At 40.5% G+C, this 27459-nt stretch overlaps 2 protein-coding genes across 2 annotated transcripts; both read left to right on the top strand.

Moving 5' to 3' along the window:
- Window positions 1–1021: 1021 nt before the first annotated feature.
- On the top strand, window positions 1022–17421 carry LOC129744522 (alpha/beta hydrolase domain-containing protein 17B-like). The gene is made up of 3 exons (XM_055737093.1): window positions 1022–1916; window positions 16554–16928; window positions 16994–17421. Exons 1-3 carry the CDS (start codon window positions 1642–1644, stop codon window positions 17208–17210), a joined length of 867 nt encoding a protein of 288 aa, XP_055593068.1. The 5' UTR covers window positions 1022–1641; the 3' UTR covers window positions 17211–17421.
- LOC129744521 (uncharacterized) lies at window positions 17291–27195 on the top strand. Its single transcript, XM_055737092.1, has 2 exons — window positions 17291–17430; window positions 24455–27195. Exon 2 carries the CDS (start codon window positions 24577–24579, stop codon window positions 26314–26316), a length of 1740 nt encoding a protein of 579 aa, XP_055593067.1. The 5' UTR covers window positions 17291–17430; window positions 24455–24576; the 3' UTR covers window positions 26317–27195.
- The last annotated feature ends 264 nt before the right edge of the window (window positions 27196–27459 follow it).

Here is a 27459-nt window from a genome sequence, read left to right as displayed (position 1 = left end):
TAGTTTTTAGTGCCTAGTGAGTTTTTCATTCAAATATCGGGATTACATACAATTGGATATAAACAGAGATAGCTATAGGAATACATTGGTATTAATTTTATATAAGAGCGGATGCGCCAAAAAGGTTTTCAGTAAATCGCGTTTTAAGTGGGACAGCTCTATTACCCAGCAAAAATATTATTTTATTTCCTCAATACTTACTCATTCAACCATCCGGCTCCGGCAACGTTAGGAGACCTACTTTTTAATTCAACACGCTTGTCAGTAGGTCTTTCACTTAGCTAACAACTCGATTTTTTTTACATTTGGCGCATTACCAATTTTGAATGAAATTTAAATAGAAAAATGATTTTTAAAATGTTAATTGAGGCTGCTTTAAATTTGAAATTATTAAAAAACAATTCCATAATAATGTTCGGAATTATTTTTAGATATGGATTTATTATTTAAGTTTATGAATTGGAGCTAAATATAATTTGTTAAACTGAATCTTGACTGTGGAATAAAAACTGGAAGTCTCAGATCTTCTAGGAAATTTTTTTAGTTTAAACTATTCGTCATTTACATTTTAAGATATCATATGTGCCATGAATGTCCACATAGTCGAGGCCAAGCCGATATCAAGCCAGGTCGTTATAAAAATCATTCTCTTTGAGGTAGTGATAATTGTTGATAATTTGATTTGTTTTTAAATTTACTTTTTGGCAGTGTACTAATAAAAGTTTTTGTGATCAATAAAATATTATGATGCTTCAAGCCCAGATGTTTCATTTTTCATAACAAATCAATTTAAAATCGAAAGAAGAATTAAATACATTCATTTCATTGTAAAGAATAATCATTTTCATCATATTACAATTAAATTATTTCTACTGTAAATTCCTATAAAATTTATCGGAACGCTAAACTATATGCGCAAAATTTTGCGCTTACCTATAAAAAGTATTGGATTTTCTAGTAGTGCAAAAATACTAAAATTCCTAATACTGTTTATAGCTCGATTTTGCTCAGTGCAGCCAGCCGTCAAAGCAGAAAAGAAGAAAGACGAGCGAGCGAGCAAACTGACGGAACGAACGAGAGTCTTTGCATGGCGTTTTTTTTGTTCGGTTGGTGTAATTTGTTAATGGACAAAACACGAGTTTTTCGCACCGAATTACTTCCAACTAGCTTTAATTTTGTGTGCTACTAGTTGCTGTAGATGGTGAAGTGCTAGATCGTAGTGATAGCTCAAACGTTTCCCGAAAATTTTTGGCAAATTTGTGTTCCCCGTGCAATCTGTTTTCGTGTGCTCTTTGAAAATTCCTCTGAAAAGGTGGAGCTCGCCCAAAGATAGGGGAGTTGGGAAGGCAGTGAAGGAAAAGAAAAAAGTTTGTGAATAGAAGTTATTTCAGTGGAAAAGAAGTTGTGAAAAGTGACTAACGGGCTTACAATATCGGAAACAAGGTCGTCAAGCTGGAACGGCACAAAACAAAACCAGATAAAACTCAACAGCAGAGCCACGGTTCCTCCTGGGGCAATCTGTCCACGTTGAGCGGATCCGGATCTGGAACGGGTCCCACCGGAAGGGATCAGCGCGCATCGCCACCAGTACCGGATACCAGTTGCTCCTCGACGGCCGTCGCCGAGGACAAGAAGAAAAAGATGAACGGTCTCAGCTTCAGTGAGCTGTGCTGTCTCTTCTGCTGTCCACCATGTCCCGGACGGATAGCCTCGAAGTTGGCCTTCCTGCCCCCAGAACCTAGCTACGATCTGAAAGCGGACGATGCTGCCAACAGTAAATTCACCCTGAGTCTACTGGATCGGGCCGATTGGCAGTACGGCGATCGGGAGAAGGAATGCTTCGAAGCCTTCTTCGCCAGATCGTCCCGGGGGAACCGGATTGCCTGCCTCTTTGTTAAATGCAGCACTAACGCTAGGTAAGTGGCCTTCCCATACCACCCCAAAGTACATAGTTTTGTTGTTTGTTTCCTCCTCTAATCACATGATATTTATTTGTTTTACTTATTAAGGCCACAACCAGCTTGGTTGTTGTTGGCTCATCTTCCTCGCACTGAACACCACGAACGCATTACGGATTCTCAAGATCAGTTCATGGTTCAGTAAACATACCTACCTGCTGTGCTCTGTCTGTACTAAGGCCAGGCCAACATTGGCGTTTTATTTGGCCTTCACGCTCAAGTTGACATTCGCCGATAGCTAGGGCAAAGCTCTTCCGATGGATGCTTCTGCTAAAGCGTTGCAATGCACTTGACCAGAAAAGAATCGATTTACTACTACATTTCTTCCGCCAGGTTGTTTGAATTCTTTATCAGTCGGAGAAACACTTTCTAAGCGGGCCTTTGTTTGACAATCGTACTGAACATTCATGGGTTGCGTTATAATTTGATAAGGAACTTTCTAGCTCCCATTCAGTAATGACATTATCAGCGTTCACTAATTGACTGTGTGTTTTCGTTAACTATATCAGCGGAGTCCAATTAACGCTGACTTGAATGAAGCCTGTTGAAATAGAAGAAAAATACCAAAAAAATTCACTGTGGGTCGTGATTTAAATTATTCCAAATTATTTTCAAATTATTATTTTTACATCATATGTAGAAATCCATACCTATTATAGAGTTCCTCTCAATTTTAATACAAACAACCTGGTAAGAGCAATAAGAAAGTAACCGAAAATGGGTACCGAACATCTTTCATGTTGCCTTTTCATCCTCGCTAATTCCAACAATGGTATTTTTAGTCCTTTAGTAAGCAATATAACGAAAATTCCGTCGTATGAGCTGGACAAAACTTTGTCAAAATTAGTAACCGAATAGTAACAGTTACTGTGTTCAATAATTTTCACTCATTTCTATGAGGTGTGTACTGTTCAAAACGCCGATTCTGAGTCATAGACTTTAAAACTCCTTCTAACGTCTTTTTCAAACAATGCACTCTTATAGATCGGGCAGTATGAGAAAGGAGTTGAAGATTTGGATCTTAGTATCGTAAATCGGGCTTTTCTCATCCGGGTTTCGATGTCCTTCTTGGTACCACCATTAGGCGTTATCTGACTACCAAGATACTGGAAGCACTCCACTTTCTCAACCTGTTGTCCAGCTACCACGAAATTGGAACGATTTTCTGTGTTAATTTGCATCGACTTGGTCTTCCGACATTGACTTTGATACCTGCTGCCTCGGAGCTTTCGGCTAGGCACAATTTTCCCGTATGTTTGGATAACGTGCCGCTTTTAAGCCTACCCCCATTCTGAGGTCGTCGAGTTTACTCTGCTTCTTCTTCTTCTTCTTCATGTTTTGGCCAGAGAATGCTACTCTATAACACCACTGTACTTGTTTACTCTGCTTGTCCTGTTGTCTATGGGCGAGCAAAACAAAATCGTCTGCCACACCCAAAATAATTTTCACTTAAAAAATAAGTGACATCTGTAGTAAATTCTCGCCATACGTAATTTCATTTGAATTTTAAGTGATGGGTTAAGTGAATTCACTTAAGTGACCGGTCAAGTGAATTAAACTAGGAAATTCGAATGAAATTTATCTGAGTTTCTAAGTAAGTTTCTAGTTAATTATCTCACGCGCTTTTAAATAAAAGAACATTTATAGAACACCACTTCGATTTAAAATACTTACATTACGCTTTCACCATAAATTTATTGATTGGAAAATTCCATCGTAATCCCGAGGCAGATCGGTTACTGCGGATAGTGCGACTTCTAAATCTTCCCTGCTGCAAACCAGAAAATCTGTCCAGTTCAACCCACAAGCTGAAACATGATAACACCTTTAAATAACTTTTCCTTACATCACGTTTAACACAAACTACCGCCAAAATCGCCTAGTAAAGAATTGGGAAAATCCTAATCCAGCATAAGCTTTAAACGCTGCTCTTTAAAATTTGCCATTTTGAACTCTGAAAATAAACACAACCGACCCGACATTCACTTGAAATTCAAGTGATGGGGAAGTGAATATTTTTTCTCACTTCAAATTCAAGTGACGACTGAAGTGAATGTGGATGAATTCACTTGAAATTTAAGTGACTGCCAAGTGAAATGTACAGTACCGTTCATAATTGTATACTGCCGTTGGACGCATAATTGTCACATGTGACATTTCGACGTTTTTGACTTTTTGATGCCAATCGTGATAATTTGATACGTATTATTGAAATTCTTTGTCGAAACATAAAGTTTATTCTAGAAATTTCGAGAAAAATTCAAAGTCAATTTGTCACACTGGGACAAATGGACGCATAACTGTCACACTGAGACGATTGGACGCATATTTGTCACACTCAATAAATGAATGTATTATAACTTCGGAACGTCTAAATAGATTTTCACCAAACTTGGCATACGTGTCCTTGATAGTCGCGAGGGGATCATGGAAATATAAAGAGAGGGAAGGGTCACTGTTTTCGCGACATCCCAGTATGTGCAAGAAAAACTCTGCAAACTGCTTCGGGTTCGTTGCTGGCGCTTGGAAGAGTGAATGCAAACGAAACCCTTTTCACAACATTAGTCAAATATTACTCTTCCGGCGCCGTGGAACTGTAATCCAAAATTGTCCAGGATGGCCATAAGTGATTGTCGGTGGTTTTAGCAGACCATTTTTTCTTTGGTTTCGTTTTGAGTTTTTATTTTGGTGCACCTCGCAAAATACCGGAGATGTCTGTTTTTTAATGTTTACGAAGTATGCCGCCCAACCCCCTGGCAACTTGACGTTTCCCATACAAATCGCGTGTGCCAGTTTTTTCTGGTTCTCTGGTTCTGTCAAATCGAAAATCAAGCGACTTAACATGTCGGAAGGACGCATATTGAAATATATTCTCTTTCAATTGATTCAACAAATGAAAAAATGATTCGAATTTAAAAATTTTTAGCTCAGTTATGTAAAAACGATCTGTTTTCAAAAGTTAAATCGATGCAAACGACTCACAGACGTAAATCTTTGTGTCACTTATTAGGTCTAAAACTTCTGGACTGATCAAAATAATCCACTGATAATCGGCAGTTTTTCGGAACAAGTATCCCTTCCACCGAAACTATTGTGGACAATCGTACACAATAAATGTAAAACAAAACATTACCACAACAATCATCAAGTGATTTTCATAAACTGTGATACATATGAAAATTTTAGAATGGCAAAACTTTCACATTATAGCAGAACATTTCTTGTTTTATGGAAAAACTGTTTCTATACAATAAATGAATAGGTAGATTATTCCGTACCCTAGGCTGTAATGGGTCACGGCGACGGCGTGCATTACTGTGTTTATGGAAGTTGAAGGTTTGGAAACAGACTCTAAACTAACATAAACCTGAGAGGGCGGTTGCACGTAGCCTTATTCGATATGAGATCATAGAAAATAAATTAAAAGGTGATTGAATATCGTATACTTTTTCTTTGATGATCCATGTTGATAAGGTGAATGGGAGTTGAAACACTTGCCCTCCCTTCCGTTGGACAACAACAGCATTGCGCAGTGGAAATATCACAATTTGTTGTTTAAATGTTGATATTTCCACTTTTCCATTATGCGCAAGTTAGATTAGAATAGACAGTATTGTAAATGAATGATAACTGCCAAAACTAGATAGGCAATTTAATTGTACAAGAATTAGATGGATGAGGATGTTAACAATTGGCATGGTTAGGTATTCAATGTTCAATGTGCTACTAGGCAAGGTAAAGTAACAGTTTCCTTCTCCCCAATGCTCTAGTAAGTGTGCATTGGCGGTTTATGAATTTCGAAGGCTTATTCTTAAATCAAGCATTTTACAAGAACTAGAGGCTTATTGGATTAAGGTGCTGTTTAGATAGTTTTCTGTCAAAAATATTTCCTGTGCGTTTCAAAACTTTTTGATAGAATTGTATATTTTTTGGTTAGGTATGAAATTCAAATAATGAAGTAAAAGATAGATGATAGCACAGCAAAATAATATTGGAGATTTATAAATAGGAGTGTAATTTATTTCATCCGAAAAAGATTGAAGAAAGTTGTTCTGTGAAGTTGTAAATGTTCGAGATTTTAGAAGAACAGCATAGTTCTTTCTCGTTTTAATACTTTTTATTTGTAGTTCGATCTTATAGCTTGATTAGGTTTGAAATTCAAATAAGGAATGTAGAAGATAGAAGGTATGATTCTGATAAACAAGAACCTACTCGTGCAGGAAAATAATATCGGGGTTTTAAAAATTGACATTCATTTCAACCAAACCAAAGATTGAGGAAAGTTGTTTGAGAAGTTGTTCAAAATTAGCAATGAGGTTTTAGAAGAACAGCATCGCCATTTGCATTATGGTTTAAATCCTGTTATTTTGATAAGTCAATGATAGTACAAAAGATATTGAACATGCAATTCATAATTGTATCTCTATATTATTTTTTAATTTCCAAAACATTTGGTACAATTATTATTTGTGTTTAGCGAAATTCTATTAATTGCTGCATTGAGAGATAGCTTCTTATCTAGATGTTTTGTTCTGAATTCGAAAAATATGTTTTTTTAGTCAATCTAAAACGATAATAAATTCAAAGTTATTGCATCGAGTAAGGTTAGGTGGCAGGTAGGGATAACTCAACTACGGTAAGATAGTGAACCCTTCTGACAATGATATCGAGACGTAAGCATATGATAACTTTTGCTACCATACTGTTACTGCTCGGTTGAATTGGAGGTTGGGTTAACTCGAAGCTCATGTAGGGCCCAATTGTCCCAGTCCGTCGAGCACTATCTTAACGCTTCCCTAAACTGGTGCTTCAGAACCCTCGGGCTCTGTTGCCGCTATCCTACTCTAAGCTATTCTACTCTCATGTAAATTTTCCTCTTCTGTCCCCCGATCTGTTTTTCCTTTCCGGGTCAGCCAGGTAGCTCATAAACCCATACAAAAAAAAAAAAAAAAAAAAATAAATGAATAGGTAGATTATTGAATGTGTATAATAATTTCGGTTGAATCTTTTCTTCATTCATTCGAAAGTTATGAATTTGCCTGATTCGCACCACATTTGATGATGGGCCCTTTCCATACGCATGGCTTGAAAAGTACGTAAACAAGCGGTACACATGCGACATCTGCGATTTTGAATCAGGCACACGAAACTCGCCAGAACTATCAAGTTGCCAGGGGGTTGATGCCGCCAGAGTTACTTCATCCGGAACTTGTTCCAGGACCGTATTCATTTCAAACGGATTGATTGTCCTCTTCTGGTATCGCTTCTCTCGCGGTTGCGGCATTTTCAGCACGGCAGATGACAGTTTGTTGAAGAAATGTTGCTTCCTGTACAGTAAGTAAGCTGCCGCAAATGGCTCCCCGTGCTTTTTTATTGATCGAACCCGTTAAACACTTCATGTTTGTCACCAAATAATGTACGCTTTCGAATAATCCGATTCAGACCTGATTTTTTCAATTTAAGCTACCGTTTACAAATAAAACACAAGAGCCACGCACGAAATTCCAAACCAAACAACTACTGAGAAAATGTTCGTGGTGTGACAAATATGCGTCCATTTTTCGACTATTCATAGAATTTCGCGGCATAAATGTCACACAAGGATTTTCATTGAAAAAACAGTTCATTTTCGAAAAATTTGATCGAGGCTCATATGATAGGAATATACTTTAGAGATCTACGGCATTGAAGTCAACAAAAGTTGCTAAACTGTGCGATAACAGCAAAATGTTTTGGTGAAACTTTAATTGCGTTTTTCTCGCTTTGCCTTTTTGTAACATGTGACAATTATGCTTCCAACGGCAGTATAGAAATTGGAAGCAAGCGCACTGTCACTTCAACTTTGAACTTCCATAACTTTTTATTCTGATGATATTTTTTGATCAGATTTTTTGCGTTAGATAGATCAACTATTACACTATTATTACACAAAATTTGAGCTTTCTGGAGTTTGTGTGGCCTGAGAAACAGTAATTCTACGAAAATCGGACTTTTTGGACTTTCCTCATTCAAACTGCAATATCTCTAAAACTACGCAACATTTTTTATTGAAATTTTGCAGAGTGATTGCTGAAATATAAAACTAGCATGTCTGAAGTTTTCGAAAGATTCTATCGATGAGACCAAAAGTTACGCGAGGTGCAATATTTCAGGTATGAACCTTGAAATGCGATTTCTATAAAATTTTGGACAATTCAAGAGAACAATATCGTTTCCTCCACCAACCAGACAAAAAAGTTCTGGCAAAAGCAATGAAGAAAAAAAATGGAATAAATGATCCATTTGTGTTTTGAAATCAGAATCTCGCAATATTGTTGTGATTGTTCGGTTGAAATAGATTTACTGGATGTTAAACAGGGAATATGATTTTCGTATGGAAACATTCGTCCAAAATTCTATAGAAATCGCACTTCAAGGTTCATGCCTGAAATATTGCACCTCGCGTAACTTTTGATCTCATCGACAGAACTTTTCGAAAACTTCAGACATGCTAGCTTTATATTTCATCAATCACTCTGCAAAGTTTCAATAAAAAATGTTGTATAGTTTCATAGATATTGCAGTTTGTATGAGAAAAGTCCAAAAAGTCCGATTTTCGTAGAATTACTGTTTCTCAGGCCACACAAACTCCAGAAAGCTTAAATTTTGTGTTATAATAGTGTGATAGTTGATCTATCTAACGCAAAAAATTTGATCAAAAAATATCATCAGAGTAAAAAGTTATGGAAGTTCGAAGTCGAAGTGACAGTGCGCTTGCTTCCAATTTCTATACAATTATGAACGGTACTGTATATGTCGCACTTGAATGGAAGAAAATCACTGGATCCTTGTTTATAAGGGAAAAATCATGTGTATTTTAAGAGTGGATTTGGGTTCAGTGCAGGTCAAGGTCGTTCAGCTGCTCCATTGTCCAAGGATTCCACGGCAATCCTCGGTTTGGTCTACAGTCAATCGATCCAGTCAAGATCTCATCCATTACAATGAGAAAAAGCAGCGGTGATAAAATACATCATTGTCTCACTCCAGCAGTTACCAAGATTGGTTCGGACAAGACACCGTCGTGTAAGACTTTGCACGAAAATACCTCGTACGGTGCTTCGATGAGATGGACTAGTTTCTCTGGAACCCCTCGTCGTCCTAGAGCAGCTCAGATGTTTTCGTGGTTCAGTCGGTCAAACTGCACTGTTCGAGCGACGCGGTGTGCTTTAAGTGTTCCCAAAAACACACTCTGAAAAAAGAACAAATTTGCCTGAATCCAGTCTACTGCTACCACTATGAAGGAGCCCACTCACCGATCAGCAAGAACTGTCCGGTCTTCCGAAAGGAGGAAGCAGTGGTTAAACTCAAGGTTGACAGGAATATTACGTTCCGCGAAGCTCGAGGCGAAGTTGAAAGAACGAGTTCTCAAAACACATACTTGAGCCAAGTTCAAAACCGACTCGCTGAACATTCTGATAAGGACAGGGAGATCCAATTGCTGCACAAGGAAGTTGAGAAGCTTCGAGACCAGCTAATAGATTTCGCACTCCTCAAATCCCAGCTGGAAGCACTACAAACTGTTCACCACGCTGCACTCAAAATAAACCAACCCAGTGGAAGCCAAACTAACGCAAGACTGGCTAGCGAGAAAGGTATCTCCTTTAAAGACAAGAATCTCCCGAATAGACTCTGGAAAAAAAACTTCTACAACCAGCCAAGCCTCACAGGTCACTCCTTTAAACGAAAACGCCGCAAAACACCCTGATAGAAGCATCAGCCGAAAACGTAATTTGCCAATCTCCCCTACAACCAAACACAACAAAGTTCCCAAAAACATCCACCAAAATCATCCCACTGTAAACACCCGCTCGCAGAGGTCTTATGGACATCCCTCAAACGACGACGATGACTCCGACGACTGACCGCACTATACCAACAACAGACCACAGCCCGTTAATCACAACAACCAACACTACGGTAAGCGACAACAGCAACGACATAGGTACCCGAATACGAAACGATACTAATAATCAAAGGTTTGAAGAACCTCTTAGCTGAATGAAACTATTATTTCAAAGTAGTCGAAGATTCCTTTGAATTCAGCTACAGTATTTGAAAGACCCAAATACTAGTATTTCACTAGCTACTTGCTAGCATCCTCAGTGGGTTATCGACTGAAGAAAGTGTATCATATCCCTCCCTTAAATTGTCCAAGCTAGGTAGCTCTGAATTATTTGTAGGTAAAAAGAACCTTCGAATGCTCGGCAAATGTGCCGTTGTCAGTTTCTTGGGCCTACCTACCCTTTTCTGGGTGTTGTCAGGTAGATTATTATTGTTACCCGCCCTATTTTGGGCGTTGTCAGGTAAATTATATTTCTTCCTACCTAAGAACTTGAACAGCCAACTATGACCTGGTCCGTTGTCTCCGTTCAACAGTTTAGCTGAATTTTGATTGAAAATTTCAATACTTTCCGCTACATCTAACTTCAGCGAATTACTGTTCAACGATCGAAGTAAAGAAATATTTTCTTGATCGATCAAATGGCCTGTTTCACAGATGTGTAATGCTACTGAAGATCTAGGATTCTGTGAAGGGAGAACTTTTTTCTTCGCAAGAAAAAAGTTCTCCCTTCACAGAATCCTAGATCTTCAGTAGCATTACACATCTGTGAAACAGGCCATTTGATCGATCAAGAAAATATTTCTTTACTTCGATCGTTGAACAGTAATTCGCTGAAGTTAGATGTAGCGGAAAGTATTGAAATTTTCAATCAAAATTCAGCTAAACTGTTGAACGGAGACAACGGACCAGGTCATAGTTGGCTGTTCAAGTTCTTAGGTAGGAAGAAATATAATTTACCTGACAACGCCCAAAATAGGGCGGGTAACAATAATAATCTACCTGACAACACCCAGAAAAGGGTAGGTAGGCCCAAGAAACTGACAACGGCACATTTGCCGAGCATTCGAAGGTTCTTTTTACCTACAAATAATTCAGAGCTACCTAGCTTGGACAATTTAAGGGAGGGATATGATACACTTTCTTCAGTCGATAACCCACTGAGGATGCTAGCAAGTAGCTAGTGAAATACTAGTATTTGGGTCTTTCAAATACTGTAGCTGAATTCAAAGGAATCTTCGACTACTTTGAAATAACGAAACGATAGACATTCCAGCCAACACACGTACTCGACAAACAGGCATCCAGCAATCAGGCATTACCCCGTGTCAGCGTTGGCAGGAAATACATCAACTACATCACATAACGATCTTCATACTGCCACCGCTGACACGGGGAACATGTCTTTCACGGCAAGTATCCTTCAAGTAACTTCCCAAGTATCAAACTCCCTAATACGTGGCCTTGCATCTACAAGGCACTCTTCCATGCGACTCGACATTGAGTCCTCCTCGAGTGCGAAACCGAAATAGTTTTTCGTCAGGCCCAAGCAGGAATCCAGGAAACAAGCATCTCCCTGTGTCAGCCTTAACCGCTCATCCACTACCAACGTTATCATGTCGTAACAGTTCGTTGAATTCAGCCGATCGTGTTTCCATAGATTCAGCGGAACCGGAAGCACCCGGTGATTGTGTCCTAGCTATCCAGCGGAACATCAGAGACCTGAGATCACATCGGAACGAATTACAGCTCCTGATTTCTAAATTTCAGCCCTCCGCTATATGTTTGCAAGAAACAAACGCAGGCTCTCATAACATGACATCCAATTTCATCGGCCGCAACTATATTCGTTTATTAGGAGCATGCTCAACGCACAGCAGGCAAGGCGCAGCCCTGGCCATCAAATCAGGAATACCCTTTCAACGACTACCTGTCAATACTGACATTCAGGCTGTTGCGATTCGTATGTACTCACCTATAGAAATGACCCTCGTCTCTGTGTACCTACCACATAGCGACAGTGATACTGTTAAAAAACTAGACACATTACTCACCTCACTGCCAAAACTGCTGATGATTCTAGGAGATGTGAATGCTCATCGCGCTGCATGGGGCAGCCACATCACAAGAAGATCCACTCCGGCAGTAAACAGAGGAAACCATCTACTAGAACTATCTGTAGACCATGGGCTTGTCGTTATGAATGACGGTTCACACACACGCATCGACTCGGCAACAGGCAAAACGCAAGCAATGGATGTTTCCCTTTGCTCAGCAACCATGTTGCCCAAGTTCACTTGGAACATTCTTGCAGACACCTCTGACAGCGACCACCTCCCAATAATTATAAAAAGCAACAGCAACGAGCCATTGCGGCGTCGGAAATGGCTTTACAACCAAGCCGACTGGGAAGATTGACTGACGACAACCTGATTCCTGAACAAATACCCACAGCTGACGAGTTTACAGAAAGACTAATCGAAGCGGCAGAAAAAACAATCCCTAGGACGAGTGGAAGGCCGGGGAAATAAGCAGTTGTCTGGTGGAGTCCAGACATTGAATTGGCTGTCAAAAAGCGACGCAAAACGCTCCGATCATTAAGAAGATTAGACGACAACCATCCACGAAAACCTGAAGTACTGGTCCAGTTTCATGAGGCTACATCAATCTGTCGTAAAATGATACACAACAGTATCAATACGGAAACCCCATCTTCTGAAGTGTGGAACCGTATTAACCGTCTGCAAGGCAAGCAAAAGACTTCCAACATTATCCTTCATCTGACATCTGGAGCAACCAGCGATGGTTCTACAATCTGTAACGCGCTAGCAGATGAGTACGAGAAACGGTTCTCGAAATCTAGCTGTCCAAAAAGGCTTCAAAATCAAACGTTTACGACAACTGACCAGCCGTTTCTGGAGGAAAACTACAACAAAGACTTCTCGCTGCGTGAGCTATTATGGGCATCAGAACGACGTGGAGGTAGTTCTACTGGCCAGGACAACGTCGGTTATCCTCTGCTACAAAAATTGTCGGAATCAGTCAAACTCGCACCCCTGCAGCTCTACAACCGGATTTGGACATCCGGAGAATTACCACCATCTTGGCGCCAAGGCATCGTCATTCCAATTCCGAAGCCTGACGGTAATCGCAGCTCACCAGATGGTTACAGACCCATAACGTTTTAAAGCTGCATGGGGATGATGTTTGAGCGCATGATTAATCGACGCCTTATCACTGTACTAGAAGACACACACCGACTATACCACCGCCAACATGCTTTTCGCGCGGGTCATGGAGTTGACACGCATCTTGCAAAACTCGAGACCCTCATCAAGATAAACGAATCGGAACACTTAGAACTAATCTCTCTCGACATTAAAGCGTTTGACACGACAAATAGGGTTCACATTCTGCATACCTTAAGACAAATGGAATGTTGGCCGTTAGCTTAATATTCTGTGTAGTTATCTTGAGAACAGAACCTTTCGAGTATCTGCTAATGGAGCGCTGTCGAGCCCACAAATTGCGGAAAATGGTGTTCCCCAAGGATCGACGCCATCCGTTACGTTATTTCTAGTTGCCACGCAACCACTTTTTGAAGTCATCCCCGGGAACGTTGAAGTCCTTCTTTATGCTGACGATGTTCTTCTAATTGCTAAGAGAGAAAACAGGGCGATGATTCGCCAACAGCTGAGAGCAGCTGTCAATGCTGTCATCAAATGGACAAAAACTGTAGGTTTCACGATTTCGGCTCCTAAGTCCAAGTTAATGCATGTATGAGAAATAAAGCACCGAAAGCGAGGCAGATCCATCAAACTAATTAGAGAGCCCATACCACAAGTGAGAAAAATGAGAATCTTGGGGGTGCTCCTAGACTCAAAAATGCAGTTCCTTCAACACTTTTCAACGGTCAAGCAAAGTTGCTCCAGCCGCGTAAGACTTTTAAAAATACTCAGAAACAAGCTCAAAAGAAGTCACCGCAAAACCCTCCTTCAGGTTGGCAACGCATTGGTAACGTCCAAACTAATGTATGGAGTTGGAATCATTAGCTGCAACATGAATCTCGTGGACGAGATGCTTTCACACATTTATAACGAAGTAGTTAGGTTGTCATCTGACGCTTTCCGTTCGAGCCCTGTTGAATCTCTATTAGCAGAGTCTTGCTGTCTACCGTTTCGGCTGTTGTTGATCCAAAGATTAGCACAAATAGGAATCCGAATTGTTGAGAAAGATATTGATCGATGCTCATCAATTATAGAGAGATTCAGGCGCATCTTCCAACTAGTCACCAACGTAACTGTGCCAAACATCTGTCCAGTCACAAGGCTAACAGATCGCTAATGGTTTTATGCGCCTCCGAAAATTGACTACACGTTGAGAAACACTATAAAAGCCGGCAGTAATCACACATTCGTGCTTCCGAAATTCCATGAATTAATTGCAAAGTATTCGGGACACATACAGTTCTATACAGATGGTTCCAAGAACGCGAACGAAACCGGAGCAGGAGTCTACATACCTCCAAGGAAAATAAGCTGTGCAATTCCAGGCGACACTACGCACTAAATGTCGCTGTCCAAGAAACCAACAGGAATGATCGTTTTCTGATCTTAACCGATTCTGCCAGCTGTTTGGATGCACTTTTCAAAGGTAATTCTCGACATTCATGGATTCAGGACACGCCGGAATACCTGGCAACGAAGAAGCGGACAAATGTGACAATATGGCACGCAACCAACCAATACTCGATACAAACTCAAGAGTTCCAGCTCAAGACGCTATACGATCTATAAAAAATAGTACTTGGATGACATGGGAATACCGATGGCACTCGAATCAATCCTTCCTAAGACAAAATAAATACACGCCAAACAAGAATAAAGACCGGAAGTGCTCCTCAGACCAGCGTGTCCTTACGAGACTTCGTATAGGGCGCACACCAGGCTCACTTAAACTTGTTTGACAAAAGTCCTGCACCGATTTGTCAATTCTGCAGTGTACAAATCACAGTTCAACACATCTTAACTTAATGCTACGGATACAAGGAGGCTCGAGAGGAACACAACAAAAAAGGAACTGTTTTCGAAATAAAAAAAAAAACGAAGAATCCAGCTAAAAATCTCTTCTAGACTTTTTTTGAAAAAATGTAACATTTACGAAACTCTGTAAAGTCCATAACATTAAGACACGAATGCCATACAGATGGTAAAGTGTCTGAAATAAAATTATAATATAATAATAATAAACAGACATACATTATTTTGTTACAACTTTGTTTGATAGTCGTAGGATTCACCGTTTAGTGCAAAAAGCACCGATCTTGAAAGGTAAATGAAAAAAAAAATAACCTCGACCAGGAATCGAACTCGAGTCCTTTGATCTGTAGCTCTATAATTCAGTTGACATCATCGAGTTGAACTCGCTGCTAGATTCTACGGCATGTTTATCGTGCCCCGATTAATGGTGCTTATACTGCCTCAGTGGAGGTTCTCATTGTGCCCCTACAGTGACTGATTTTCAGCATTTGGAAAAAAAATTATGCATTTTTAAACGATTTTATCTACTTTTTCAAGTGGCCGTTATGAAATAGGCTTTTTAGTGACAATGAAGTAACTTACTTTTTTTAGCTGTTTTCTATGATTAATTAAGCATCCTTATCTCCCCAACAGAAGTACTTTTCTACTTCAAATGTTGAGGAAATAAATTTCCCAAATTACATTTACCAAACCAAGCTGAAATTTGCTCATAGAATCGATGGGTTGAGGCTCAATTAAAAAGAATCCAAGTATGAAACACAATCGCATCCTCCCTTTTTGTCACTCTCTCACATACCGAGTCGCCAGACAGAATTCAATCAAACTGCTACGTACAGACAGACAGAAATTGATCTCGAAAAAATTGGGACGTTTTTCTGTTCCCAAGCAATGCCTATGATACCTGGCTGGACGTCTCCCGCACAGCCTCAATTCGGTCGCCAATGGAGTTTGTTAGGTATACTGGAACAACAACCCATATGAGAGCACCCGTGAAGTAGACAAACAAAAGTGTGATAGCTCTCTTCTAGACTGAGGAAGAAGACAAAAAAAATAGAAGCCACACATCAAGAGCCTCCACAGCATCCTAGCAGATCGTCATCGTCGTGATGAAGGATTCACAAATTTGTCCTATTTCCCGTTGTCCTTTGGCTCGATAAAGGTGCTTGGTTATGCCCATTTATGTTGGGAACAGCAGCAAGTGATATAGAACGGAAAAAAAACTTCATACCCCACGACACGGGAGAAGCACGCGATTTTATCAGCACATGAGACATTTCATCGCTGCTTTTTGCTAGTGTGCGATACAATGTCGCGTGTAATGAACTGGAACAAGGACCGACCATCTCCGGCTGGGTAATGTTTCCATATAATGTGGGAATGTACTGGAATAAATTTATTAATATACCAGCGTGGCATGAGACAGTTTTCTAATGAAGATGAATCATAATTAAGATAATCTTTAAATGTGTTTATGGGCACATCTGAGTATTGTCATTAGAATAAGGCAAGTTTAGTTTATCCACATAAATAAGTTTTGGATCATGAGTTTTTTTTTCAAAATATTGAAAAGTTTTAAATTACCGATTGAGTATCATTGGTTCAAACATATTGACATCAGCTGAATTTTTTAATATATCCTGATATCTAAGCTCATTTTTTTGTCATCTACCTTTCCAGGTTCACACTACTGTTCTCCCATGGAAATGCTGTGGATCTGGGCCAGATGACCAGTTTCTTCATCGGGCTAGGCCAGCGGATAAATTGCAATATATTCAGTTACGACTATTCCGGCTACGGCATGAGTACCGGAAAACCTACCGAAAAGAATCTTTACGCCGACATCGATGCGGCATGGCACGCCCTCAGGACTCGATACGGCATCAGTCCGGAAAATATTATCCTGTACGGACAAAGTATAGGCACGGTTCCGACCGTAGATCTGGCCAGCCGCTACGAGGTGGGAGCCGTTATCCTGCATTCACCGTTAATGTCCGGCATGCGAGTAGCCTTCCCGGCTACCAAGCGAACATGGTTCTTCGATGCATTCCCTAGGTTAGTACCTAACTAATTATTTTTCCCACTGATCTGTAAAATTTTCATATGCTTCCTCTTTCCAGTATCGACAAAGTTCCCAAGGTAACGTCACCGGTGCTGGTGATACACGGCACCGAGGATGAGGTGATAGACTTTTCCCATGGCATGACAATCTACGAAAAGTGCCCCCGGGCCGTTGAGCCACTGTGGGTGGAGGGTGCCGGTCACAACGATGTTGAAATGTACAGCCAGTACCTTGAACGGCTGAAGCAGTTCGTCTCGGTCGAGCTGGTCAACTGACAAAAGTTGAATAAGGGCGGTGGCGCCGGGGCCACAGGCGGTGGTGGTGGTAGTGTTGGTGGAAGTGGTGCCGGTAGTGGCAAACGTGGCAAAGGTGTTGGCTCCGAGGGGGAAGATGCCGGCGGTGAAAAGAGTCGGAATGATAAAGACAAAACGGAGCGAGCTGGTAAAAGCACCACCGACGAAACCCTGGAAGAAGATGACGAAGATCTCAATACTGGTAAGTTCAATCATTGAATTGATGGTAGGCTCTTGAGATGTCAATGTGGAGGTCCTTTCTGTACAAGTGTTGTTATTATACAGACTTTTTCTATATTCATCTTTTGTATCGATGACCGTTGGTATTGACATATTTGACATTGATTTGATTAGGTATTACCATGATTGTATCACCATGATGTCAATGCGAAACGCAATCTTGATAAAAATCAGACGTAAAGTAAAAAATATACCTTATATTTCTCAGTACGCTACTAATGATAATTCGGATGTACCTTTCTCTTAAAAAAATCTACTTTGAAACAATCTTAAATAGACGTGGGCGCTCTATAAAAAAGTCTTGTTTTTAATAGGAACACAGATGTAGTTGATTAGTCATATACGTTAGCTGTCGAATCATTTCTGCCGTCAATAGTGGATGTTATCAACCGCCTTATGAGTGATTCATAAAAACCGACCCCCATGTTTTTTTAAACTGATTAGAGATTATTTTTCTACAGGGTCCGGCAATTAAATTGTTACATTGGAACTAACAGATAATTTGATCAAACCTAAGCACATTTTCAAAACTCATCGGTAAAATTCGATTTTTTGAACTCGATTTTAACCACTCGCTGCAGTTGATCGAGCCACATGTCTTACAAGGCCCGGAGGTATTTTATTCCAGGCTTCATCTAGATGACGCTCCAGAAGTTCCAAACCGTCATGTTTTGTGAAACAGACTTCGGTCTTCAATACACTCTACACAGTCAAGTCCATAGGGTTCAGGTAAGGCGAACTGACTGGTCACTTCGAGCTGGAACTGAACTCTCAAAAAATGTTTTGCAATCAAAAATTGGGTTTTCTTCCCTTCGTGTGCCAATGCAAAGTCCTGCTGAAAAACCAATTTCTCCATTTCGAATTAAAGCCATTCTCGCTGAGTAGTCCGAAAACCAATGGGGTGGTTTTCTGTTCCTCTGGCTTCGTCTCAATTCTTGTTGATCTGCATCTTCCTCTCCATCAGCTCGACTATCATTTGCGCTTTCGTAATCAGTTTCGCCAACTGATTCCTCCAATGTATCCTGATGCTCAACTGGATCTGGATTTCGTTCAACTATGGTAGCATCTTCTGTTTGATCTTCACTGATTTCTGACCATCACTCTCTTGATCCTCTTCATCCTTCTTGAAGATCTTCATAGTTATCCTTGAATTGGAATTGTGTGTATAATGTCAAATCCTGTTCCCCAGGATTGACTTCATCCGAACCATTTCCACGAAAACCATGTCCGATTCGTCGAATACAACGTTTCTACCAATTTCAATAGAATGTGTTTCGTCATTCCACAATCTAAAACCATTGTTTGCGTATCGCACAAAAATCAATGATTTAGTGTTGGAATCCAATATTTGATGGTTCCCAAATGTTTCAAATTGGGTCGTCTTTTAAACCACATTTCATAAGGAGTTCTATCTGACTCTAACCCTTTTGTTGGAGATCGGTTCAAGAGATATGTTGCAGCATTTAATGCCTCACCTCACATATCTTTAGGTAACCCGCTTTCATGAAGCATTGCTCTTACCTTTTCCATCAATGATCTATTCATCCTTTCACTGACTCCGTTTTGCTGAGGAGTATATGGAACTGTATAAATCATTTGAATTCCGTTTTCCTTACAGTATCTTAGGAATTCGTTGCTTGTGTATTCTCCGCCCTTATCACATCTCAGCATTGAAATACGGGTTTCAAAATATGCTGATGCCATGGCTTCATACTCCTTGAATCTCTCAAAGACTTCAGACTTATGTTTCATCAGGTAAACTACGACAAAATGCGTATAGTCATCGATAAAAGCTACAAAATAGCGATAACCATCGTATGTTTCCTGCTTCATGTTGCCACAGACATCTGAATGTATTAATTCTAATGGTCGTTTTGATCTTGGCGATTTCATACCCTGAAATTTGAAAGCAGCTTGTTTCCCCGCCAAACAACCATTGCATACGTCAGTCTGATCTTTCTCTTCAGCAGATAGATTGATAACCTCAACCATACCTTTTCTAATGAGTTTCTCCAAACTAGTAATACTTAGATGTCGGAGTCTTTTATGCCATGCCTCGAGACTCACCTGTTTTCCAAAATATGCTGATCCGTTTGCATCTTCTTCGGACTTTCCATTCCAAATGCAATCAATTTAGAATAAACCATCAGTGAATCTACCTTCACCGATTACTTCATTTTGGTATTCAAAGATATCCTCTTCATCTGAAAAAGTAACCCTTTTCCCATGAAGACTTGCCCTTCTAACCGAAAGTAAATTTTCTTCAAAATTAGGAATGAATAGAACATTGTACAATTCCAATTTCTTTATTAAACTCTGGCCAACCACTGACTTCAGCCGCAACTTACCCATCTTCGTAGCCCGAAGATTCTCGCCACTTTTGGCTGTGGAGATCATCAGTGGTTCCGGAAGTTCCTTAACGTCATCCAGCAGGTGCTGGTCGTTGACCATGTGGTCGCTCGCACCAGAGTCGATAACGAAACGAAACCGTTTGGTCTGCTGAATCTTCGGTTTTGTCATCATGGCGTGGGGTCGTTTGTTGTCGTTCTTTTTCTGTTCCTTCTCGTACTTTTCCTTCTCCTGCGCTTTAAACTTCTTCATCAAAGGGCACTTGTTGTAAAAATGCCCCGTTTCGTTGCAGCCGAAACAACGCGTGATCTTCTTCTTTGATGCAAGGGCTACGTTCGGCGGATTCTTTTTTCTCGCCTTGTCTTCCTCAGCTTCTGCATCGAAGAACATCCGTTTTATTTCGGTGGTGGTTTTTCCGGGTGGTGTGTCTTCATTCGACAACACAAGTAACGCTCCTTTGACATGCTTGTATCACTCGGGAATGACACTGATCAGTGCGTGGATTTTCTCCTCCTTTGAGACTCCGCAATTCATCCGCTTCAATTCCCGGACGATTTTATCGTACTCATCGAAAATCGTCATCAGAGGAGCATCGCGATGACGGTATTTGATGGAGAACAGCCTTTCTCTCAAGTTGACAAGTGCATCAGTGCCTGCCTTCTCGTAGGTTTTAATAAAAACGTCCATGGCTTCCTTGGCGTAGTTAAGGCCATTTAATTTGTTCAGGACGTTGTTGTTCACGAGCATGAAATTTGGTCGAGTGCTTCGACGTCATCGTCCAGCCGTTTCTGCAGTTTCGTCCTCCTTGCAGCTTCTTGCTCCGCAGTAGCACCTGCGACAGCTTCGTAGTATTCTTCTTCGTTCGGAGTCCGGGTGAGTGTATGGAGCAGCGTGAGCTTCGCCAATCGGTTCTGAATGCGCCATTTCCACCGTCCAAAATTCGCTTCGGTGCCGTCGAAAACGTTGGTTCGCTCCGCTTGCAGAACAGTGGTAGCGTAGGGTAAGGTGCGCTCGAAAGTTCCCCTTTCGAAGCCTCCGTTCCTACGTCCAGCCATTGTTCGGAGTTGTCGTCCTGCGCTTGTCCGATGTATGCGTCACACGGTGTTTGCTTCCTCGTTGACTATCAGTCTACCACTGATCACGCCTCTAGCAAGATCTGCTGCTTCCAGTTAACCACTGGTGTAAGACAACCGCTCCAAGGTCTGCTACTCCTACCAGTTGACCACTGATTTTCCAAGTCCACTCCGAGGGCTGCGGCTCCTACCAGTTGACCACTGGTTATCCAAGTCCGATGTACGATCCGAGGTCTCAGTTAACCACTGTATGGGCCCAGTGGTTTGACCATTTGATGGAATCTAATACAAAAATAAAACCACTTGGTTTGATTCCAGGTTAAAGACAAAGATTTATTGAACATCATCTCGTCAGGTCATCATAAGCGATCGTGTTGATCTATCGATTGTTACAGAGTTATTTCGTGTATCTCATGTCTATATTCGCCTACCTACTATTACCTATAGCACACACTTTTACCCTATAAGCTGCCGCGCACGTATTGCACAGCTTTAAGTTTCCCACCTAAAGCTCCCCATGCATATTGGATACAATCGTATGCTGGCGCTCGAGATATAATAGGCTGTCCTCAATCTATTTGCTACCTATAGATATAGTATATTGCCTGATGAATGGCAAATTGGTTTTAATTTCAGTTCACTTTCTAATTTAACTTAGTGCAGTGAAATGTTACTATCAACACGGCCAAGACCTTCAGACGATGTAGGTTTCTGTCATCTGGTGGCCTTCAGTACGTCGGCATTAAGTTCGTCTTGGTGGCCTTCAGTACGTCGGCATTAGGTTTGTGGTTTTTCTGGAAATCGAAATATGCTTTTTCACAAACCGCTGTATGGTGATTTCGATTTTTTACTCGTTTTTATTTCCATGACAATTCAATTCTTCGATTTTTTACTCGTTCTTATTTTTATTACGCTGGAAAGTCTTGAAACCTTAGGCTTCGTCTTAAATTCATCTTTCTAGATCCAAGGGCGACTTCGATCCGGTATACTTAATCAAATCTTTTATCAATTTAAAGTGGTACTACTTCGAAGAATTCTCTGGAGGTGCTTCTTGATTATCATCACCTTGATAAAAATAAGAGTGAAAGAAAAAATAAGAGTCTACATCTGCACGGAGAAAAATATATGCCTACACTGAACCAAATCGGGCTATAAAATGTATAGACTCATTTTAATAATTATTATGATTTCATTGTCTGATAGATACTAATGTTAAATTCATTAAAAAATATTAAAAAATCCAATACTTTTTACAAGTTTGTCGATATCCTACAGTATCCAGTAAAAAATACTAGAAAATCCAATGAATCTTATATACTTGAAGCGCTTTTTGAAATTTATAGGAAAATCCAGTAGCTTCGTTTGTTTAGTTTCCGTTGGAGGAAGTAAGTCTAGCTGCCGGTAAAAATAAAAAGCAGCAAAATAGAACGGCTGATGTGTTGTAGAGCTCATTAGTTTGTACATCAGGTTGGTGCGGAATCAAAAAAATCCTTAAGCAGCGAAGAATCGAACAAGTGATAAAAAATTTAACTCCACAATTTTTTGAGTATGTAAGTAAACATATTTTCTAAAAATATCGTTTTTATTAAATTTATTTTTTTCCAGCTTTCTACTAATTTACGGAAACATCGTATAATTAAAATTTGACATCTGGTCAGAGTAACAACTTGTGGGCGCAAGATTTCGATCAGGCGAATGCTCAAACTTCACGGCAAGGCAATCCAAAATTGTTCAAACTGTTCCGAAGTGATAGCGCTTCCGGCTACTCAGTACCCAGTGTCAGCGTCGGAAATGTGGCCCAACTGGCGGTGGATTTTCATCATCGAAAGGCTCAAACTTTCATAAGTGCATGGTCTACTATAATCTGTGGCATCCAGCTTTAATTCCGGTAGCCGGTCCACCCGCATACGCTCACGATTCGGATAAAATGACCACCACTGCCGAACTGTTTGCATCCGATGAGCATAAGTTGTTGGTTCTTGAATTGCGAGCCCCTTTCGTCGGCTCCTTGCAGGCGGAATTTCTTATCAGTTTATCGGACTTTGTGGAGAGTCAAAACTCGGAAATGTTTTCATACTATCCAGTAGCTTCGCCCACGAAAACCAGCAAATCGGTTCCCGGATTAAGTACGTGACCACGGAAGCATTCCTTTCTAAGCGACATAAGGCTCTAACTCAATTGAAGTGGCCACAGTTGGAAGGGAGCGTTATTCACGGGGGAGGATTTACTATGAAGTTGCAAAAAATGTTGGTAGCACGTAATCAATTCGGATTTGTGCTGTTTAGTAATGCTTTCGAAAGGAACAGCACTACAGATGCTGTTAATTTGGTATTGTTGATGGATCAGATTAGAGAACCGGTGCTGCTACCGAGAAGAACAGAAGATTAGGATTGCCGTTCCCAGCCCTTGGAAGCACCTGTTTGGAAACTCAGCTCCTGTGACGTTTATTGAGGGAAAATAAATTGTTAAACTTCAAAAAATAGTTCAATACCGGAAGCAACAGCATTCAACTCCCGGCGAGATTTGATTCTCTGAAGATATCCTTTCTGACACTGGAGTAAACCGGCCAAGAAGAACATTGCGATTACGAAAAGTTTTTTAATCGGTAAGTTTTGAAAATTAACATATATGTACATACATCTTCAACGAGTAGTGATATTGTAATTAATGTTTCAGATGATGACGTATAAAACGGATTACGAGTTGGCGAGGGGAATCTTTACACTTCAACAACAGCCGATACCAAGAACCGAATCCGCAAAATGATCCAATTGATTGAAACGGAAAATTTTTGACATACAGAGGCCAGAGATGAATGTATTTTTAGACGGGATTAATCCACTAACAATAAAATATTTATAGTGAATCTCAATGATGTATTTTATTTACGCTGCAGTGAAAAAAAAAACTTTAATTTAAGAATAAATTGAATAAGGTACGACATATTTTATTGAATCTATGAACTATTCATTTCACTTCTTTTAATAGTAAATTATATCATCTTGGCGCACTTTAAAATTCATTGAAATTTCCTATAAAATTAATCACCCCTATTTCGACCGTATATTCGTAAAAAGTATTGGATTTTCCTTTAGTGCAAAAACACTAAAATTCCTAATAAACCTTATAGCCCGATTTCGTTTAGTGTACGTCAATGAAACTAAGCGTCAAATCGACGACATTTATATCCAGCATTAGATACGGTAGATTCAGGATCGGAATAGGGAGTTGTCTAGCATGGGATTGATAGATTTAGATATGTTGGATTTCCAATTGTTTCCACACACATCTGTCGGATTTAGCTAAGCACCATTTTTTCCAATCTTTTCAGCATAACACTTGAGAAATTTAAGCTAGAAAAATGTTTTAAAAAAATTAAATATAGAATAGAGTATAGAGTTGTTTGTAAAAATAAACTGTTTAAATTGATGTTCCAATCAATTGGCAAATAGCCTGCATGGATCCATAGTTCTTAGATCTAACTGATTACTCGAAGATGCTTGTTCGCAGTTAGTCATTGAGTTGCTCGAATAATGAGTGTCGAATAACCGATTCCCTTTGCAGATGATGAGATTCTGAATGCATCCATCACCATCAGCTCCAACTCGAACATTTCGATGAATGCCGTAGTGACGGAGAAACTTCTCTAGCATCAGGGGTCCGACGCCGGTAGTGATGTGTTCAACATGGCACCCGGTGTCCTGGCTACCACGGCCAAACACCTGCAGCAGTCGTCCCTCCCACCGCCACCTCCCGTTCCGCCGGGCCATCCGGAGGCCGCATCCTCGGGCGTCATCCCACTGTCAGCTGCTTCCGAAACCAACAGTAACGATACCAAAGCCATGGTACACATCAACGGTGTAGCAGTGGACCATTTCCAGCAAAACTCCGACCAGACGCAGGTGGCCACTACTGCCAACAACGTTCCATGTGACAACAGTGACATCCAAGGATTCATCTCGTACTCCAGCGACAGCAGCATGATCGAGTTGAACCTCAAATTTAGGAAGTGCGCATGCAACGAGAATATCATCAACATTTCCAAAGAAAATCTTCAACAACGAAATGAAGCAGAAGCCGTAGACGATGATGTAACACGGAGGAGAGAAATTGCCACTCCCGCCATCCCCGCCGCCGCCCCCGCCACAACAACATTCAGCAAAGAAGGTAAAAGTAAGAAATTACTACAGTTAAACAAAGACAACTTAAACAGTTTAGTCAATAAACTGAACGACTTGAATAGCTCATCCTCATCGTGTACAAAGTGTAGATTATCGTTAGATATAAACAATATTTTAAATCAGATCGTTAGCGATCGGAAGCTTCAGCTGGAAGCCAAATCAGATCAGACAAAATCAGAGTTACGATTTTCAGCTGATGGCTGCAAATCGGGTAACGTAGATTTGGAAGAGTGCAATCGAACGTTGAAGGTGGTTGACCGGTTTGATGGCAGCCCTTCAAAGGCTGCCAGCTGGTCTCCCCTTATTCCCTCTCCGGTTTCTCCCTCTCCCTATCCTTCTCCCTGTGTCTCCTTGATCGATGATCCTGCCAGGCTTCAGCGCCGTCACAGCGAAAATGTCGAACGGAGATCGATCGGAATTCAGCACGGTCTTCGATCCGGGGGCTACCGCAAAAAGCCACAGCTGCGCAAAGGTAAAACTCAGGTCGAAGAAATCATTATAATTTCGGACGAATTCCGGCGCCAATCGTTGTCGGACCAGCGGGTGAAGGTCCAGAAAGCCAAGAAATATTCCCAATCGATGGAAAGCATCACTGATCAAACCGTGGCGGATCCACTTTCGAAGGATAAGTCCAAACAGCAGGTGGGTGTGGTTGAATGTCTGCATCTAGAAGACGATACCCTGACCATTGTTGTCGATCCTGGAAAACCGCCAACAAACGGACACTCCAGGTCCAAATCCAAATCTGTTGACGACATTTCCCTCGGTTCAAATCACGCAGAAGAAGAATTCGCGAAACCGCCCATCAGTCCTGCCACAATCAACGCCGCCGATAGCGTTGAACTGGTCTTCATTTCCCAGGAATTCGTTCAGCGCAAATCAAAAACCAGCTCCGATATCATAATCGTAGACGGTACCCACAAAAGCTTCCGCCGTAGGAAATCTTCCAGTTCCAAACCTCCCCCGGAATTGCTACTGGACCCCAAGGGGGGACCACGCCGTTCCAAAAGCTCAACCCGGGGAGGATCGCTCAAGGGCCCGGCCAAGGATCCCCGCCGCAAGACAACGATCTCCAACTCGAACAGTTTCCTCACCTACGAGGAACCATTTTCGCCGGAGACGCTCGAGAACAAGGACATTGGCACCATGTTTGCCGAGGCTAGTGCGGCAGCAGCTGGTGCTGCCAATGCCGATCCGACATCTCCTGCTGCTGCCCCGGTCCAGACACCCGATCCCTCTGTTTAAAAATCTTTCGGTACCCACCTACCGAACTGAGTTCGTTCGAACGCACACATCCTCCTGTAGCATTTTGATTTTTCTTCTTGTTAATGGTTGTCTTTTGTTCTCAAGGCTGTGTGTAGAATTGTTGTCGGAAAAGAACTTCCTGAAAAGGGTTTCGTTAAAATCGAGATTTTATGACCAGTGATTTTACTATCACGAAAAAAACCTTAAAGAAAGGTTTTCGTTAGTAGTTTTGAGCTTACGATTTTAACTTTTATTTTTTATAACCTCTTAGCTTGAATCTGCTTGATTCTAGGTAGTGAAGTCTCGCATTTCTGTACTCCACAACTGTTTTAAATTTTTTAATTTTTATTTTAAATTAGGTTTTTTGTTAACTTGACTCGTGATTGTTGAATCTGGACTGACGATTCTGTAATTGTAATTCTTGATTCTTGATTCTTGAAATTTGTTTTTGAAATTCTTGATTATTGCTTCTTCGTTCTTAATTCTTGATTCTTGATTCCAGATTCTTGATAAGGTACACCGGGGTAAGTGTGGACGGTTTTTTGTATAGTTCAACTTTAAAAAATCATAATAAAATCAGCAGTTGATCAATTTTGATGAAATGGCGTTCAATGTGATGCAGAACATGTGTTTAACAAACGCTGAAGAGATGAGCTTGAAAGAAGCAAAGCGAAAAAAGTTATCAAGTAAATTGTTATGGACTGCTGGTGTCTTCACTTATCCCGCTTTATGGGGTAAGTGTGGACGGTAGATTTTACCTATGATTTTTCAGGAAATTTTCAACAAATTTGTGTATTCTTGGTTGAATACGTTACTTTATTGCTCGAACCGTCCAAAATTATATTAATTATATAGTTTTCATAGCCATCGTCCACATTTACCCCGGTGTACCTTATTTGTTTTAGAAATTCTTGATTATTTTTTATTCTTCATTTTTGATTCTTGATTCTTATTTCTTGATTCTTGATTCTTGACACTTAATTCGTGATTCTTGATTCTTGATTCTTGATTCTTGATTCTTGATTCTTGATTCTTGATTCTTGATTCTTGATTCTTGATTCTTGATTCCAGATTCTTGATATTTGTTTTTCAAATTCTTGATTCTTGATTCTTGATTCTTGATTCTTGATTCTTAATTCTCGA

This window comes from Uranotaenia lowii, chromosome 2 (genome assembly GCF_029784155.1).
Source record: "Uranotaenia lowii strain MFRU-FL chromosome 2, ASM2978415v1, whole genome shotgun sequence".
Classification (NCBI taxonomy): domain Eukaryota; kingdom Metazoa; phylum Arthropoda; class Insecta; order Diptera; family Culicidae; genus Uranotaenia; species Uranotaenia lowii.
Note: the sequence above shows the minus strand (reverse complement) of the source record. Positions and strands in the feature narration are given on the sequence as shown.

What these genes read in the sequence shown, in the direction of transcription:
- LOC129744522 (XM_055737093.1), top strand. Translation starts at nt 1,642, where the DNA reads ATGAACGGTCTCAGCTTCAGTGAGCTGTGCTGTCTCTTCTGCTGTCCA. An exon ending in AAATGCAGCACTAACGCTAG is followed by an intron (nt 1,917 to 16,553) that starts GTAAGTGGCCTT and finishes CTACCTTTCCAG; the next exon opens with GTTCACACTACTGTTCTCCC. An exon ending in TTCTTCGATGCATTCCCTAG is followed by an intron (nt 16,929 to 16,993) that starts GTTAGTACCTAA and finishes TCCTCTTTCCAG; the next exon opens with TATCGACAAAGTTCCCAAGG.
- LOC129744521 (XM_055737092.1), top strand. Translation starts at nt 24,577, where the DNA reads ATGGCACCCGGTGTCCTGGCTACCACGGCCAAACACCTGCAGCAGTCG.